This window comes from Cucurbita pepo, chromosome 6, assembly GCF_057944985.1.
Source record: "Cucurbita pepo subsp. pepo isolate OVF chromosome 6, ASM5794498v1, whole genome shotgun sequence".
Taxonomy (NCBI): domain Eukaryota; kingdom Viridiplantae; phylum Streptophyta; class Magnoliopsida; order Cucurbitales; family Cucurbitaceae; genus Cucurbita; species Cucurbita pepo.
Genome location: NC_141803.1, coordinates 7,497,874 through 7,516,878, shown reverse-complemented (window position 1 = coordinate 7,516,878; position 19,005 = coordinate 7,497,874). Strand labels below are relative to the sequence as shown.

General features: G+C 38.0%; 2 protein-coding genes across 2 annotated transcripts; one reads left to right on the top strand and one right to left on the bottom strand.

Annotated features, from left to right (window-relative positions):
• The first annotated feature begins 1,877 nt into the window (after positions 1-1,877).
• LOC111796758 (Ikzf5 (DUF668)) lies at positions 1,878-10,809 on the top strand. The gene is made up of 13 exons (XM_087124678.1): positions 1,878-2,279; positions 2,507-3,105; positions 3,636-3,961; positions 4,078-4,170; positions 4,280-4,370; positions 6,239-6,332; positions 6,663-6,760; positions 7,051-7,120; positions 9,009-9,112; positions 9,215-9,331; positions 9,443-9,519; positions 9,856-9,900; positions 9,975-10,809. The coding sequence occupies exons 2-13, from the start codon at positions 2,773-2,775 to the stop codon at positions 10,492-10,494; spliced, it is 1,968 nt and encodes a 655-aa protein (XP_086980804.1). The 5' UTR covers positions 1,878-2,279; positions 2,507-2,772; the 3' UTR covers positions 10,495-10,809.
• A 3,047-nt stretch (positions 10,810-13,856) lies between these two features.
• Positions 13,857-17,092, bottom strand: LOC111796762 (protein SENSITIVE TO PROTON RHIZOTOXICITY 1). Its single transcript, XM_023679518.2, has 2 exons — positions 16,672-17,092; positions 13,857-15,512 (listed from the first exon to the last, which is right to left on the bottom strand). Exon 2 carries the CDS (start codon positions 15,459-15,461, stop codon positions 13,965-13,967), a length of 1,497 nt encoding a protein of 498 aa, XP_023535286.1. The 5' UTR covers positions 15,462-15,512; positions 16,672-17,092; the 3' UTR covers positions 13,857-13,964.
• Between the last annotated feature and the right edge of the window lie 1,913 nt (positions 17,093-19,005).

Sequence of the window (19,005 nt, the reverse complement as noted above, 5' to 3'; positions counted from 1 at the left end):
ATGCGTCAACGCCTCATTGTACCACCTGTCACACCTACTGTTAGAAACCTTCAGCTTACATGGCTTAGTTGGCTTGACTCGGCTTTGGCTCAAAAAGCATTCCCTCGACTCGGTAAATGGAAATTTGCCCATTTTCTACTGATTTGATCATCACAAAGCTGAAATTGACCTTGTATAAGGCAATTAGGTCAATTTAAAGTCCAATTTTTCGATTTAAATTAAGGACATGTGAGTTACTAACGAAACGAGATGAACATTCTAATAGGAAACGAAAACCGGCGATACTTGGAGTAATGTCGAGAGACGGAAAGCGAACGTACTGTGAAATGTAAGTGGCCACCGAGTATGAAATGTCCTTTCAAGAGATGGAAACGCTAGCTATGGCCAATCAAGTAAGTGGCCACCGAGTATGAAATGTCCTTTCAAGAGATGGAAACGCTAGCTATGGCCAATCAAGTAAGTGGCCATGTGTCCATGGTTTCGCACGTGTCATATGTTCGTATAGTTGAACGGTTATGAAATGTTACGTGTACGTTACGATATGTGAATGTTGTATGTGATAAATTGATATGTATATGATATGATATATTAAATTAGAATATGTTTGAATACATGCTCGTGATCTGATACGTGAATGTTATGATATATGATATGTGCATGATACGAGTTGATATGTTAGAAGATATAATAAGCTTATAATATGACATATATACGACATGAATGATATATGATATGATTGGCATGCAAATGACGAATTGACATAAAAAATGATATGATATAAAGGTAAACGTTAGATAGACAATGATACATATAATGAAAGGAAAAATGTTGGGACCTCATGCATTATTGTGTGTTCATGCATTGGAGGGCACCTCTTCTTCTTTTACGATGGTAGGGATGCATACGTTACGAAGCAAGAAAACGATCATTATGTTTACCATAATGCTGCTATGACGGTCACTATTTCTAACGGGTGTCTAACATCAACAACTATCAGAGAATGCTTGCTCGACGAGAAAGCGGTCCAGGAGGAGTGCGAATTGATTGGTGGGTCCATACTCGCACGTGTGGACTGTGCGTAGAATGGTAAATATACATCCAATGACCCGCTTATGATAGCCGCCGTAGGAATATAGACTGATATGATAAATCTCACTCACGGTTGTATGTGCTTGCATCTAACCCCGACAGGGGTCAGTTACTGAGTGTGGAACTGGAGTCGAAGCCCGCCATGTTCGCCTGCTAAGCCAAGTGTTCGCCCACTTCAGTCTTCACATTTAGATAACAAAAAAAGGGTGAGAGGAGACCGGGCTACCTCAGCCCGATCATTCTATTCGCTCCAGAGACAGACATGATTATATAGTCAAAACAACTCTGCTAGTTTTAATAAAACTAAAATGTTAATTAACACGACATCTATTTATTTATTTTCAAACATTTAATTAAATTTAAACTCCAGTCTCAACATATATCTTAAAAAATTAACTTGGGTTAAAATTTATTTTAAAAAAATTATGAAATTAAATATATTTTTTATAGATTAATAATAAATTTAAACGGGTTTAATTCAACTCTACCCAATTTTAAAGAAACTCACACGAACCAACCCAATCCATAAAATTTAAATTTATTTGAATGGAATCGAGCCGAACCAAAACCGTTCTAGTTGGACTGATCGAGTTAACCTGATTTGAAAATAATATTTTATTTAAATTCTCATCCAAAATTAAATTTGAATGTTTTAAGTTAAAAGGTGGGAAAATGGGAATTAAGAATAAAAGTCGCGTGTAGAATACGCGCCATAGACGAGAGTGGTGGTGTAAGTCCACCAAAGTGACGGATTGAGAAGCTTTAAAGAGAGAGAGAGAGAGAGAGAGAGAGAGAGAGAAATAGTAAGCAATGGAGGCTGGGGTGAGCTTCTTGGGGCTTTGACCAGACCCGATTCGCTTCAACCATGGCTGTACCACTGAGACCCCATTTATGGACTTCAAGCTCCTTCCTCTTTATTCATTTTTGAAAGCCTCACCCCTTCCCTGATTCTCTCTCTCAACTCAGTTTTTCTTCCATTTCCATTTTCCTTCAATTTCTACTCTCTGATTTTCTCCTTCTTTCTATCGCAATCTTCTCTCCCACGATTCATCGCTGGAAATCGCTCCAAGATCATCGCCTCTTCATACGCTTTGATTTTCTTCGCATGTTTTTGGTGTTTGTTTGATTCACCAGCGGTGTTTCAATCTTGGTTTCTTACAGATCCATCTACGTCCGCCAAGTGTTTGTTGGTTTGTTCCTTTTGCTCTCTGTCTCTGAAACATCACTAATTTATTGATTTTAACTCTTTTTGTATGAGCTGATGGTGTAGATCTTTAGCATGTTTACTTCACTTGCTTTAATGATGGAAATCTGTTTTTGAAATATGGGTTTTGGTGAAGGCTTTGTAATTTGATTCTCCATGTATTGATTCAGATTCTTGTTCTTTGAACTCTTCTGTTTGTGTTTCGATTCACAGTTGAATATGGCTATTGTGGAGAGGTTGAAGCTTCAAAATTTGTCGAGATATGTTTTGTGGTAATTGGGTTCATCAGGGGTTTAGATTGTCAATGTTTGCTGAAGTTCAGTTTGGGAAAGGCCAAGTTTGTGAAAATTAATTAAGGCAGGATTTATGTGCGGATGTATTTAGTGTTCTACTTCATTGAGGGCTAGTAGAGGAAAATATTTGGCTTTTTTTTATGGAAATTGTGGACGCAGGAGAAATATAATTTGTTTTTGTGCACAATGGGTGGAGTTTGTTCGAGAACAAGAAGAACCACTTCAGCTGTTATTGGTGGGCATACTGGTGTAGTAGGGGGTTCCACGCATGAAAATGGTCATTCTAACAATGAGTCGGGGATGGTTTATCAGTCTCGTGATCTGCCATCGAAAATTAGTGACTCCATACCGTCTGCTGTTGACGATGGTGTGAATAAGCCGTTGCGAGAACCGTTTTCGTTCCCAGAGGTGAATGTGGTTCCATATGGACTGGATGATATCAATGATGGAATTCCTCGCTTGTCTAGAACGTTATCTCAGAAATCTAGATCAACCAAGTCCAGACAAGCTGTTGCGAAGGTAAAAGCACCTAGGTTTTACTTGCAACTAGAACAGTTTAAGTAAATACTTTTAACTTTTATGAAATTCTGTTTACAGATTAGCAAAAATATTCAGGACTGTTTCTTCTATCTTTGTTCAAAAAAATGACTACAAAGAGCGGAGTATTTTCGTATGGTTCTTCTTTTTATAAGACAATTTTCATAAAAATTTTCCTCATGAATTTAAACCAAACATCTTATCGAAGGAAAGATAAAGTCGAATATTCTCAATGCGACGCAATGAAGTGTCAAGGTTTATAAGAATTGTTTAATTTTGGTGATACCCTTCTTACTCTACCAAGTGTATTTATTTATTCTGAAATATTCATGCACATGACCTTAATAATTTTCTAACTACCAGAAGGGAGAGTTTACTTTTTGTTTTATGTGCTAGATTTATATTTGAACCTATGATTTTGTTCTTCCAGGGAACTAGAATCTGATAGACAAATCAACATTATCACATCATTTTTTCTATGTCAACTCAAAAAAATTGTATTTGTAATATAGGTATCAGAAATGAGCTCTCTTATAGGCAGAGCAGGTACCGTTGGGCTTGGAAAGGCTGTTGATGTTTTGGATACACTTGGTAGTAGTGTGACGAGTTTGAACCTTGGTGGTGGTTTCACCTCGGGGGTGGCAACGAAAGGGAACAAAATTTTAATCTTAGCTTTTGAAGTTGCCAACACCATTGTGAAGGGTTCTAGTCTAATGCATTCTCTCTCAGAGCATAACATTAGAGTTTTAAAGGAGGAAGTGCTTCCATCAGAAGGGGTCCAAAATTTAATATCAAGAGACATGGATGAACTCTTGAGAATTGCAGCAGCAGACAAGAGGTGGATAGTTTAGTAAAATGTTGTTATTTCGGTATACTATTGATTTTTATCTCTCTAGATCATTGTTTGAAGTCAAAATTGTGAAAAGAGTAATTCTCTTCTATGAATTCTGGCAGAGAAGAACTGAAAGTTTTCACTTGCGAAGTCATTCGCTTTGGCAATCGATGCAAAGATCCTCAGTGGCACAATTTGAACCGCTATTTTGATAAGTAATGTCTGATGGAGTACTAGCCTCCCATTTTTTCCTGATTTCCAAATTATAATACTCTGACTTGTAAATTGTAATCGTTTCTTATGTTGTCTTTGATTGTTTTATAGGTTAGGTTCAGAAGTTACACAACAAAGGCAACTGAAGGAAGATGCCAAGGCAGTGATGCAGCAGATGATGATATTTGTTCAAAACACAGCAGTGAGTATATATAGGCTTACTGTTGTAAAGATATATGATCTTTTTTCTCTTGGACTTATTGCCGTTTTGTGTCAATAGTTATTGTTTATTTCCTTGCAGGTTCTAACATCTAGTTGTATTGAGTTATTTAAAATATCGTTTGGTACTTAATATCTTGAGACATATTCTTCTGCAACTAAACAGTTTTTCACTGGTTGGAGAGGTCAACTAATATTCAAACTATTACAGACATGCATAACAGCTGATATTGATATCCGTGTGTGCTTATTTATATTTTGCATTTTGGTCCCAACCCTTGTTTGGTTCAGGTTTCTTCACTATTTGATTCCAAGCCGATTAGCTTACTCCACCTCATTCTTTGTATTAGTATGTGTAGGCCGTTGGTAGGATCTTGCCATCTTGTACCAAACTATCTGGGGTTTCTCGTAAAAAAAAAGCTTTAGGATTGCTTGTTGGTTTGTTCATGGTTGAAGGTCCAACAGTTTGGATGGTCAATATGATAATGTTTTTTTGTGCATTCTCAGTGTATTTAGTCGCATCTTTATTACATATCCTTTCATGGGAGTGTTGCAATATGTAACGGGCTAAGGGCTATGTTCCTACACTTTGGAAAGTATTAGACCAGTGAGAATAATACTCCTACTGGAAATTGAAAATACTAAGAACAGTTGGATACTGTTATAACATTTTGCTCAATTTCAACTATTTTTCGGTTGAATAGAATCATGATTAGGTTCTCTATACCAATGCAAGCATGTCAGCTTCCCGTGGGTCACCTACCTATTTCAAGTCTCTCTTTTTGACTTCGCTCGTTTTTTATTTCTTTCTTTTGCTGCAATATTTCATTTTATGTTCCTAAGCTCTAAGTATTTTAGGTGTATAACCTTTTACACATATTTAAGACTAACCTGTTCTGTGCAAAAGAAAGATTAGACAATTCATTTTTTTTCAAAGAAGTTAAAGACCTTCCATCTCTGAGTAATTTTTTTTGGGCACTACCATGAGTATTTTTATTACCGTCTGTGGTGGTCTTTTTATTCTACATGACTGAAGTCATGTGTGTAAATGATCAAATTTTGTTTTAAAAATGATAGCTTACTTCCGTTTTTAGCATAATTCATACTTTTAGTTCTGGTAAGGAATTGAATTTTCTGTTTTAAACCTTAACTTTTGAAGTTTTCTTTGTTATGGTATTGTAAAATTAAGGTTTTTAATATTGATTGAGGGTTGACTAAAGTAGTTTTGGTGTAAAAGAATGGGTTTGGGTCTTTCTTTGTATCCAATTTACTTATATAGAATAGATTTTTAAGCTGTAAAAACTCACGTTTTCTGTACTATTAAATAACTAGTTTTAATTGCACTCTGGATGCTGTTTGTGACTAATTTGCTTCCTTTAGTAATATTATTTCCTTGTTTAATTGGATTAAACACTTCAAATGCAGTGGCCAATAACATTGGCCGAAATGAGAAAATTGTCTTATGTCAGCATACATCATGTTTTGCATATGCTGCTTAAGTAATGACTTCCGTAAAATAATCACTTTTTTGGAGTTTCTATAATAGCCAAAAAGATATGTTCAATCAAAGGAGAGATGGTTGGCATCTCCCCTGGGTTCCATGTAGCATATGGTTATTAAGGCTGGATCTCAAATCCAATTATGGTAAAAAAGATATACCCAATACCTTCCTAAAGTTATTTCTGTATCCCTGAATTTAAATCTTATAAAATCATCAACTTGTAGCCTTAACTCTGGTCTTTTACAACGTAATTGAAGTTCTGAATATTCCATTTCCAATGTAAACAATAGAATTTGCTATCCTTCTTTGTATGTTCATTTAAAGATTTACAGAGTATTCTCCTCTTGTAGGAACTTTATCATGAGTTACAAGCCTTGGACAGATTTGAACAAGATTACCGGCGCAAGCTTCAAGAGGAGGATAACTCCAACACCGCTCAAAGAGGTAACTAGTGACTTCAATTACGTTGGGCTCTCTAATATTCTAAGATCACTTCTTGCATGGCCGTGCATGTCAAACTTTAGGCTAACCAGTAGTGGGATGGTATTTCTCGTGTTTATATAGTTGCTTATCCGAAAAAAAGAAGGAAAATTTTGAAGCTATAGTCTTCTGAATCTTAATTTCTATTGGGCTGGCTGTATAAAATGTTCCAGCGGCTGGTCTGTTCCGTAGCTTATTACAGTATTTTATCTCTCTAAGTGTGTGTTTTGTAAAGTTATGAAATTGCATTTCTCCAAGTTTGTTCACTATATTGAATATTATATTGGCATACAGGAGATAGCATTTCAATCTTAAAAGCTGAGTTAAAGAACCAAAAGAAGCATGTCAGAGGTTTGCAGAAGAGATCTCTCTGGTCCAGGATTCTGGAAGAGGTAGCAAAATGCTTATAACTCTTTATAATACTGTATATGGAATCAAATGGACGTTTCTTGGATGGGATCAAAGACCCTTTTGTTTAATTTCATACTATCAATGAAATGTTTCCTATTCAAAAAAAAAAAAAAAAAAAAAAAAAAAAAAAAATCATCCCTTGCTTTCTTAAGTAGATGTTGCTATAAAATGGATCATTCATTGGAAAATTACCAGCGCATGTGCTTACAAACATTAAGGTGCTTTTATTCCAGTGTCATGGGAACAGTAAGATAATATCATGTATTCACAGGTGATGGAGAAACTTGTGGACATAGTGCAGTACTTGCATTTGGAGATTCATGAAGCCTTTGGCAGTGCTGGTACGCATTTAAAATGATGAATAACTTGATTTTTTTTTTTTTTTTTTTTTGTTGACAAATGATGAATAACTTGTTGATATTTAGCAAATGCTACCATGTGTTTTATTTTATTTTTAATTTTTCAATATCTTTCAGCCCTTTGGTTTCAACCATATTGTTTAATTTTAAAATTGCTCTTCAGGAATTTAAGCAACCAAAGTTTATAAAAATGAAAACATAGTCACCTGCCTTGATTAATTGGAGGCTATTGAATGTTTCCTCTTATTTGACAAATGGGTAAAGGTGCGAAAGCAAAGAACGAAGGGGCTTATTCCCCATCCAAAAACCCTCCCAAAAATAGGAATTTAAACCATCATCAATCAAATAATCAATAAACATAGAGAACAAAGGAAATCCTTAAACTATAGCAGCCTAGAGGTGCTTGCTAGAACCCTACCAACCACCTGAAGCTCTCTCAAAAGGGTGCTCACAATAATCCTACCCTATAGAGCATCTGGCTCCATGAAGAAATGCCACACCTTTTCGTCATAGAGCCTCATTATGTAATCTCAGGTTGCCCATGCCATAACTACCAAATTCTAGCTGCTTTGAAGTACCCTCCCACCTGACCAAGTAGGGCCCACCACCCTCATCCACTCTTTCCCATAAGAAATTGCATATTAAACTTTCAATGTTGTTCGGACTGAGACATGCATCCTAAATATGGAAATAAAGTAGATGGAGATCCCACTCAATAGCAATTGGATCAAAGTAAGCCCCTTCCCTTGGAAAAAAAATCAAAATGGTAGATAAATATTTAAAGGACTATCATATCATGTTACATGATCTGGATATTTGAGTTGACTATAAATATGTTATAAAAAGTTAAACATATAATAAAGAGGTGAGTGAGGTTACGTTATTCCGTCATCACAAGATAACAGTCGAGGGAAAGTAAGATGAATAACTATTGATAGTCAAGTACTTTGAAGAGGAAGAAGACTTGATCCAATCCAAGGTGGAATTACTATGTAAGTTTGGTGGCCAACCTTGCGTGAATGAAGAGCTTTCATGCATGCTACATCAAGCTAAGCACCATAAGCCTTTTTGCACTTAAAAAGGAGGATAAAACTTTTAACTCAACAATTTCATTTAACAACATTCTTGGTTACAAAGGAGTATAAGTTGGCTTACACATGGCCAACCAAAAAACCTTGAAATGCTGATAAAAAAAAGCTAACAAGATTAACCCCAAGTAAAGTACATTTGCAAATAAGTAAGATCAATAGAGTTTGGGTCAAAGCTTCAAAAGGTTTGGGCTTGTGCCTTTACAAGAAGTCAATAATAACAATGTCCTAAAAAACAAGTGAAAATAGGTTCAAGGGTCTATGGAGCTTGGTCCAGCCGGCCTTAGCGTAAACACTGGGCTTCATGGGAGCAGCATAGGTTGGACAAAGCGGGCTTGTGGGCGAAGGGTGGCGTCCATCAGGGCTTTCTTGGAGGTTATTCAGGTCCTTGAGGCAGCATGGCAGGATGGCACATGGGTTTCTCCTTGCTTAGCTTTTAGATCATGAGAGAAATGCTTGGCTAGAAACATTGAACTTGTCAGGAGTAATGAGTTCAACATTTGCAACCCCAGATCTGAAAATTTATCCTCCAAATTTTGATCGTCTCCTGTTGTTCCACACTATATCATCGAGTTTGGGCTTAAGTTTGTAGTGGACTTGTCTTGGCATTGCTGGAATCTTATTCTCTTGCTTTTTTATGACTTCTAAACATTGTTTTGGCTCTTCTCTGATTATCAACTGATATTGAATTATTTGTCTGCCACATTAACTAGACATTCTACTTCGAATTAGCTGTGCTCATTTCTCATTTTATTATATTTTTTTCAATTGGGATCTTGTAGATGATGATAAACCCGCCGAAGGTTCTCAGAGTAACCACAAAAAGTTGGGTACTGCTGGTCTCGCTTTGCATTATGCAAATATTATTAGTCAAATTGATACACTTGTGAGTAAACCAATTAATTTATAATTCTAAAACGTTCAATGGTTTATAGTTTTTTTAGGAAAAGAACAAATTATTCTGAATTAGCATATGTTTTCAAATCAGGTATCGCGTTCAAGTTCCGTACCTCCTAACACGAGGGATGCTTTATATCAAGGACTACCTCCCAGTATAAAGTCGGCTTTACGCTCAAAGCTACAGTCGTTTCAGCCCAAGGAAGAGGTATTTGTAAATTTTACTTGAGAGAAAATTCATCATACTCTATTGTTAAAATAGTCTGCTTCATTGGTTTTGCAACGTGCCAATCTTAATTTTCTGAATTTATTTATGAAGCTTACAATTCCTCAAATCAAAGCCGAGATGGAGAAAACCTTGCATTGGCTTGTTCCCATTGCCAATAACACTACCAAGTATAGCTCTGCTTACCCTTTATATAGAGCGACGATTCTTATTCTTATTCTTATTCGTATTATTCTTGAGCATCATACATGTTTCCGTGAATAACTCGGGTTTTATTATCTTTTTCATCTCCTTTCAGCAGGATGTAGTTTTAGTTCCTTTGATTAAAGAAAATGCTCAAAGTCCAGGAATATTGATTGATCTATATTTTATTACCAGTTTTGTTGGCAAACGATCTGAACGTTTTGTGCTAAAGACTTCAGTTTCTAATAGCGGTTGGAAGTCGGGTTCTGTGGTCGGCTAATGTTTTTGTGGTTGATCTCTTTTTTCTTCTTCTTGCTCTCCAGGGCTCATCATGGTTTTGGTTGGGTTGGAGAATGGGCAAATACAGGGTGAGCTTCCTTATATCATAATTCCCTCATCCTGCATATATTTTCTCACTTACCCAAGAAATCTGTCGTTTCAGGGCTGAAGCTAACCGAAAACCTTCTGGCCAAAACGAGTTACTAAGGATCGAGACGCTCTATCATGCGGATAAAGAAAAGACTGAATCTTACATTCTTGAACTGGTGGTATGGCTTCACCATCTGATCAGCCAAGCTAGAGCTTGTAATACTGGAATAAGGTCTCCTGTTAAATCCCCAATTAGATCCCCAAACCAGCGAACGATTCAGTTATCGAACCAGAAACCAAGTTCACCATCCCCGACGTTGACCGTAGAAGACAAGGAGATGCTTCAATATGTGAGTAAAAGGAAACTTACCCCAGGAATAAGTAAGAGTCAGGAATTTGATTCAGCAAAAACCAGGTTAAGCAAGCACCATAGGCTAAGTAAAAGCAGTAACCATTCCCCAACCAATGAAACTAAGAAGGATCCATTCCCGTTACGAAGGCCGAACTCCATCCCGGTTATTGATTTTGACATCGACCGCATGAAAGCATTGGACGTCATTGATAGAGTTGACAATATCCGAAGCTTTTCATAAACTTGGATGAAAACCCTAGTGTATGCATAAGGTGTAACATGCCATTTTCGGATTCGGTTCGTGCGGTTGGTAGCGTCCATGGTGAAGAAGAAGAAGAAGATTGTTGGTATGAGATGATGGAAGGGAAATTGTAAGGCGTTGGTTTTGTTTTTGTTTTTGGATGTGAAAATATATAAGGTTAATAGCATGTTCATGTTAGAGGACAGCTTTGAAATAGTTGTAGAAATTGTGAGAGGTTTCAGATAATAGCTTCTTTCAGTTCTGTGTATAGAAATACTTTTATTATTTCATAATAATTGAAAGTTATTTGGATTCTTTTTTCTTCTCTATTCTTCTCTCTAACATATATATGTTTGTTCATCTCTATTGGCTTTTGTCTTGATGCTCAATCATGTGGAGCTATTGGCAAGCTTTTGATAAGAGTTTTGGAGAGTTTGTCATAAGTCTTGATTTGTAAAGTTGTGTTTGTCTAGATTTGTTGGATTTGCTAAACATTGTAGATGGATCGTGTTTGTCGAAACGTAAAGACCAAACGAAGATTGGAGAAGTCCGGGGCCAGTGTTTTGCGGAGCCTCTCTGAATGGAGAGGGGCTTCCCTGTTTAGACGGAAAATGGAGGAGGAAGTGGGAAATACTTTTTTCCTATTAGATAAATGGGGTCTGAGACGGGATTATATTCCCTGTCTTTGTTCCCGCCTAAGCCCCTGTTTAGACAAGAAATGGAGGAGGGAGTGGAAAATACTTTTTTTCCCGTTAGATAAATGGGGTTTGAGACGGGATTATATTCCCAGTTCTTTGTCCCCGCCCAATTCTCTATCATGCTTAATATGAATATATTTTTAACGCAATAAAATAATATAATATATATATAATAATAATAATTATTATTAGTAACTATTGTAATTTCTTTTTTAATCTTGAAGTTCGAGTTTGATAGCATTTTGGTTCCATCGAAGGGGAAATCCTCCCTTGTTTATCATGTTATTGTTATGTGTTTTTAAACAACTTACAAAGGTTTTGGATCTTCTAACTCAGGGTTTCTCGAACACTAATTAGGTCTTTATTGTTTCATCAAATCTAATCTTGTAATTTTTCATGATTTTGCCCAATCAAAATTCTCATCATATCGTGATGTCTCATCACTTATCTCTTTGTAGCACATCTATTCATCGAAGTTCTCTATGGGAACTTAAGGTGAATTGGTTAGCTCCTTAATATTTCCCGTGTCATATACTTATGTATCATAAATATGTGAGACTTGACCTCGTGTTTGTTCTAACTATTCGTACTATGACATTACGAGAAATATTGGTTCTCTTCTAGGGATTAGCTGACAACCTTCTAATAGACCTCATAATGTCATACTGGTCTGGAAGGGAGCGACCCTCGTACATTCCAACTACCAGTTACCCATGTCGACCTTTTCCCTTGTAGACAAGTTCACGAAGAATAAATAGTTGAAGATTCCCTAACCGTTCCACATGGAATTTTTTTATGGCAAATAAACTGACCCGAGAATGACCCTATTTGTACCCGCTCCTAAAAAATATTGGATATGAATATAGATCTCTATCTACTGAGACAAGTTCACGGTTAAGAGTTACTGGCTACCTCTAGTATTTTCTACGTCATACAATCAATCGTAGGGGAGTGTCCCCATATCTTTACATCATGCAAAACTCTTGTTAATTAAGTTCACAATTAGGGGTGAATTGGTGAGTCCACTAATCGTCTCCACATGACACCAACATCATACTATATGATACTAATCACGGGTCATAAGACAAGGCATAGAAAAGTTGCATAACCTAAGTTTCCGGCATCATATCTAACGTACATGTCCTTACAAGGTGTATACAAAGGATTTATCTCATCTATTATGTGCTAATTGTCACAATCGCACTTTTGATGGCAGCGGACTTGCGATTGTGCGGCACTCATTTTCCATCAACAAGCGAGCTAAGCCAATTCGTTTTTGCGTCGCCTACGGCCAAGCAATGTATGTTCGAGCCTCTGGCCCCGGTTTAAGAAGAAAGTTTTTAGAAAACGAGGATAGAGAGATTTCGAAAGAGAGTTTTGAAAGCAAGATTTGAAAGATTGAAATTGGTGTTATATGTGATGCAAGCAAAAAGGCAACAACAACGGCTTATAGCATATAACCATCGAGCAGGGAGGATTTGACAACTAGTCATATCCCCGAGAAATACAAAAGAAAAATATTACAAAATAGGACCTAAATTAAGAGAAAAGAAGGAAACCATTGAAAACAAATGGAAAATAAGGTTAAAAAAAAAAAGGTTTAAGAGTCAAAATCTCGCTCGTCTCTATCGTACTATGATGGCTCTCTATTTATAAATACCACCCCTTCCCTTATCTTCACCTCATACAAGGCAGTCGAAGTCTCCACCACCCTGCAGATCTCAATCTAGCGACGTGGAACCATACAGCTGCCGCTGCCTTTTGGGCATGCCTCCTCACTTACCACTCACCTCCGCTCTTGCAGCATGCCCCCCTTCCTTCAGGCAATACGACTTTCATAATATGCGAAGAAGTTGAGCGAGCGATAGCTATTCGATCGCTATATTCTTGTGATAGCGAAGGCGTGGTTGAGACTCTAAGAGAAAGTCGATTTTCTATTTATTCTAGTTGTTTGATATTAGTAAAGCGCTAACACGCCCCTGCCATCTTTCTAAAGCAAGAAGCGGGAAACTTGGACTTGAAGAAAGCAATAGCAACCCATCAACTCAACTACATCCATTCTCACCCTATCCGTCTCTTTCTCTCGGTTATTGATAGAGTGAATAGATCTTCAGTGTGAGACTCAAAAAACTCAGTTCAATAGACCCGTCCGTCGCAACCGATTCAATCAAACCGAGTGATATCATCATTACCTATCTTGATTTCATCCTTATTAAACGACGGTGAATCAACAAAACTCTCTCAATAGTGAACATGGTAGGTATGTTTCCAGCTATCCCTCTCTCGGTTTCTCTCAAGCCAAAATCCCCACGTTTTCTTTTACTATGTCCATAGGTATTATTGCAGGTCAATCCATTGGAGAACCGGGTCAACCGTGTTCACCATCGTTTTGTCTCAAAACAGCAAGGGGGACATAGTACCCATCGAATGATCGTCGAATGAAGCGCCAACGACCCTTTTAATTTTTTTATTATTTTTTTAAAAATCGAAGGTCAAATTAATATTATCTCTAAACTTTTCTACGCTGAACATTTCAAAACTCGTTTTTTGGCATTAAATTACTATATAAAAGGGTACTCGTGGAATCGTATAAAGACATTCTCGTTCACATATACGTCAAAACAAACACGATTATCTAAATATTCTCGATATATTGATTCCCAATAAACAAAAGAAAAACAATCCATTTAGGAACTGAAGAAGTTACAAAAGTCCACCATATAGCAATTTTACAGCAAACCAAGAGGACTGAGGAAAGCAAACATCATTCATTCATTCAAGGTTATTAGAGCTCGATTCCGCACCAGATTTTTCAGTGTAATTACCCGACCCCGGGCTAAGGAATGAAAACACATTGTCTACATTCTCAAATGGCGGTCGAGGAAACTCGTGAAACCCCTCGAAATTACACGAATCGAAGTTCAGAGGTGAAAAACAACCAAGAGGATCATCAACACCACCTTTAGCATCTGCTATGGTTTCAACAGAGCTTCCACCCGTAGCAATCGACCCGAAACTGAAATTTATGCTCCTAAACTTATCCGAGCGTTCTCCTCGATCGAACGACATGGCTGCTCCCTTTGACTCGTCGAGCGGAATCGCAGGAGTGTGGCCTTGGAAGAGAGCAATGTGTCCAAATAGCTTGTCTTTCCTAGAGAACGTTGTCCCACAAGAACAAAGCCACTTATCTTTCCCACAGTGCTTCTCATGTGTTTTCAGATCAGCAATTACAGAGAATTTCTTAGAGTTGCATTTGCTGCAAGTGAAGCTTTTGTCACAATGAGTTCTCTTGTAATGGTTTTTAACACATAGAATGGTTTTCAGAGGCTGAAACTTCTTATGATCCTTGTTCCGTTTGCAGCCGGTGAACGGACAGGAATACCTCTTGATTAGCATCGTCTCGGAGCTCGGCTCTTTGTTCGGTTTAGCCAGGGCAGCTGCGGTTTTATACTCGTCACCATGACCCCTCATGTGCATTCGTAAATTTGCATCCCTCTTGAACCCTTTTCCACATATTGGACAGAAATGTGTGTGAGGTGCTAGAATCTCTTCTTTTTCTAGCTGCAGTATTTCGTATGAACCGGGCGGGAGATTCTCGTGTTCATCGGCATCTTCTTCGTCCTTTGATTCGTGTTCTTCAACAGCCATGTTCTGTTCCTTCCCACATTTGCTACTTTCTTCCACTTGGGTTGGAAGCTCAGGGAGTTTGGTTCCATCACCACTATTAATCCTAGGTCCAGACGCAAAAAGAACCCTGTCGAGCTGCTCGAGCTGCCCGACCGAAGGAACAGCTGCAGACAACTTATGCTTTACAGAAGGAAGCAGACTACCCGCTGTCGAGATTAACTGAACAATAATCGAAGTTAGATCAGCGGTTATCAGCTGTTGTTGCTGAACTACAAGTTCATCGTGGTTCCTCCGGCCAACGATCAAATGCACGAGTTCCTGAAGCTGATGAATCTTCTGCTCAAGAAATGAAAGATTATTCAGCATCGCTCTCGGGTCCCAATCTTGAATTTTACTAGCTAGAAGTCCTGCATTCAGCTCATTACTATCTTTATCTAAGATTTCGATTCGTTGATTCGAGCTACACGTTAGGGAGGCCTTCGATTCGATCCGTTCTTCGAATTCTTGGAAAGGTTGTTCCATAGCATAGTCTAAAATGGAAGGATCTGCCCATTTCTGTGAAGGTTGCTGAACATTAATATTAGGAAACGATGAAGATTTTGCCCAAACTTCAGAGCTACATAAACTATCTCCAGGCTCCATCTTCAAAAACTTTTCTCTACTAACAAAGATTCAATACTGTTTGATTTGAATCTGCAACAAGTTTCAAACAAATCCATGATGAACACAAAAACCAAAGAAACAAGAACAAACCTATCAGTTTTGCCAAAATTCATAGTTAGATCAGAGAAGAGTTCATGTTCATTGATCAAACAGAAATAAAGGAAAAACAAGAATGAATCATTCAGAAAGAAAGTCAAATTTCCAAAAAAGAGAATGTGTAACGGCCCAAGCTCACCACTAGCTGATATTGACTTTTTTGGATTTTCCCTTTCGGGCTTCTCCTCAAGGCTTTAAAACGCGTCTGCTAAGGAAAGGTTTCCACACCCTTGTAAAGGGTGTTTATAAGGTTTTGTTCTCCTCTCCAATCGATGTGGGATCTCACAATCCACCCCCCTTCAGGGCCAAGCGTTATCGTTGGCACTCGTTCCTTTCTCCAATTTCCCTTTCGTCCCTTTAGGGCTTCTACTCAAGGCTTAAAACATGTCCGCTAGGGAAAGATTTCCACACCCATAAAGGGTTTTTCGTTCTCTTCCCCAACCGATGTGGGATCTCACAATCCACCCCCTTCAGGGTCCAGCGTCCGCTAGGGAAACATTTCCACCCACTCAAGGCTTAAAAACGCGTCCGCAAGGGAAACATTTCCACACCCTTACAAAGGGTGTTTCATTCTCTTCCCCAACTGATGTGAGATCTCACAATCCAACCCCTTCAGGGCCCAGCGTCCTTGTTGACACTCGTTCTTTTCGGACCCCTGCAAAATCCACCCCCCAAAGGGAACTAGCGTCCTTACTGGCACACCGCCTCAGCTTCGATACCATTTGTAACAGCCCAAGCCCACCACAAGCAGATATTGTCCTCTTTGGGTTTTCCCTTTCGGCTTCCCCAGCGCATATGCTAGAGAAAGGTTTCCACACCCTTATAAAAGGTGTTTCGTTCTCCTCCCCAACCGATGTGAGATCGTACAAGAAGGAAATCCTCCGATAATCCATTTCATTCAATTGATTTCCCCAAACAAAACATTCAATAATCTCCGTTTACAAATATAAATCAACAACACAAACCCCAAATTGCAGCAAGCAAGCAGAAACCATCTCAATCAACAAACAACAAACAACAAAAATAGCCATAAACAGATCAACAAAATCCAATCCATTCCAAGAAAAACAGCCACGATCAAAAGGAAATTTACCGATTCACGATTCCAGTTCATTCAATCGATGAACCGATCAATCAATCTCCTCGTCGATGGCTGCTCCAAATCCTGGAGAGAAAAACAGAAACAAAAAACAGAGAAGCGAAAGTGAAGTGGGTTATAGAATGAAAAGCGATCGGCGAACACGACGAATCAGGTCCGTTGAATGGGAGTGGGCGGAATCAGAGGCATGAATCGATGTGGGGTTTTTGGGAGTGGAAACATGGGATTAGAAGAAGAAGAAGAAGAAGAAGGAAGAATGGGACCCATCAACGTTGGATGATTCTTCCCCATTGGAGTGATGAATTGTATATACCTTTTGACCTTGAGTTCGATCCAATGGAGGGATTGTTTCGAATCCAAAGATGAAATTAAGAGCGTAATAAAATAGTGGAATAGAATTCGACTCGGGAAGGTTGAGACTGCTTGCTTACCTTTATAATTTCAAATCCGTTTCGACTCACGGATCGACGATAATATTGCAACTTTTATTAAATTTTTTTTATAATTTAATATAAAGAACAATGTACTGTGAGATCTCTATTAGAGAGGAGAATGATGATGAGATGTCATTACAGGTATAAACCCATTTATCTGTAGAGTTTATTGTTTGAGCAGCTAAACGGATGACGGTGGACGTTCAAATAATCATCGAACTCCTTGGGTATTTTGTTTGTTTTAAATAGCTTTCTATTATCTAAAATGGACGAACAGATCATAGAACTTCGTTGAGGATAAATTTTTTAATCTATTGGTTACTTACAGAATGCTATATGCTGAACCTCGACAAAAATGTGAGAGTCAATTATGCTTAAGTTATAGTACTGCACGGGTCGATATGCACAGTGTCACGATCATGCTTGTCCAAGGCATGTTGCCCATGTCCACATGCCCGTGACACGTTCAAACCTTTGCCTTGTACTACTATATTGCTTTCTTTTACAACTTTCATGTTGTATTATTTCTTTCTTGTTTTCTTTAAGAGTATGATGTTTCAGCCATATCATGGCTCGGTAGACATGAAATGCCTCAAAATGTACTATAGGGGGTGCTACTAGTTGTCAGATTCTCCCTACCTGGAATAGTTATATACTATTTAAGCCGTTGTTGTTGACTTTTTGCTTGCATGTTATATAACGCCAATCTCTCTCTCTCTTGCTTTCAAAACTCTTTTTCCAAAACCTCTCTCCCCCGGTTTCAAAAACCTTCTCTTGAAATCGAGACCCGAGATTTGTATTTACGTTACCCGAACCGTAGACAACGTGACTTGAAGTAGGCTTGACTCACTCACTACTGAAAGTGGGTGCCGCACAATCGCCAAATCGGCTGCCTAGAAACCGCAATTGTGACACACAGCACAACACATATATAGTAAGTTTGAAACTGGGGATTAGAAATAGAGTGGACTACTTCACTACTTTCTATGTAAAATCATGTCTTTTAACACCAATTAACATTACCATATTCTCTTTAATACTCCAATATATATATATATATATATATTTTAAATGTTATCAAAATATATAACATATCAATTAAGGTGCACTTTTCTTTCGGATAGTTCAACGGTAAGAATGTCAAAGTTAAGCATACTTTACTTTGAACAATTTTATGTTGGGTAACCTCGAATGAATTTTCCTAGGTTGTATGTGAGTGATCCATGTTGGTTTGTGGGGACGGTCTTTAGTTTTAGAAGTAAGAAGTAAGTAACGTAACCATGTCGCATGGGATGCAGGAAAATGCTAGGGCACATAGGTATTGAATCTGGATTTTGAATCCTAATTCGAACCCTAGACATGGAAAGTTACAAATGATATCAAAGTGGACCTCTTTTAGTAATATGTGGTTCTGGGATGAACTAAGGTAGAGTCTGGTGGGCATGTGACACCACGAAATTTTCAAATCTAATCGTGAGATTTCTAACAAAATGCTAATTTTGCGTGAAAGAAATCGGTCATACCTCCCACTTGATCCCATGTGCATTCCATTAAGTCATTCAATACTTTTCACCTCCGCTCTGCAAAACACACACGCTAGAATTATAGATATGAGTGTTTGCGAGGTTGAGATTGTTGATGAGTTTTCGATGTTCTTTTTAGTGAGTGCTAGTGACAAGAACACGTTGGGGATTTTCGGTGTTGTTGTGCTAGTGATTGGTGAACAAACAATGGTTGGAATCGGCGTAAGGCTGTCGGAGTGCAAATCGAAGAAGTGAGAAATTAGGGTTGCGGTTTCAGGAGGTGGGTGAAGAAGACGAATTCTCGGGTTGAGCATTCAGATCGGGTGAACCACGTTGATGTGGGATTCGACAACCCAAGGAACGTGAATGCA

Bases quoted from the DNA above. Each gene is read 5' to 3' on its own strand.
- LOC111796758 (XM_087124678.1), top strand. From the start codon at position 2,773: ATGGGTGGAGTTTGTTCGAGAACAAGAAGAACCACTTCAGCTGTTATT. The intron at 3,106-3,635 runs GTAAAAGCACCT...TTTGTAATATAG, and splicing joins CCAGACAAGCTGTTGCGAAG to GTATCAGAAATGAGCTCTCT. The intron at 6,761-7,050 runs GTAGCAAAATGC...ATGTATTCACAG, and splicing joins GGTCCAGGATTCTGGAAGAG to GTGATGGAGAAACTTGTGGA.
- LOC111796762 (XM_023679518.2), bottom strand. From the start codon at position 15,461: ATGGAGCCTGGAGATAGTTTATGTAGCTCTGAAGTTTGGGCAAAATCT.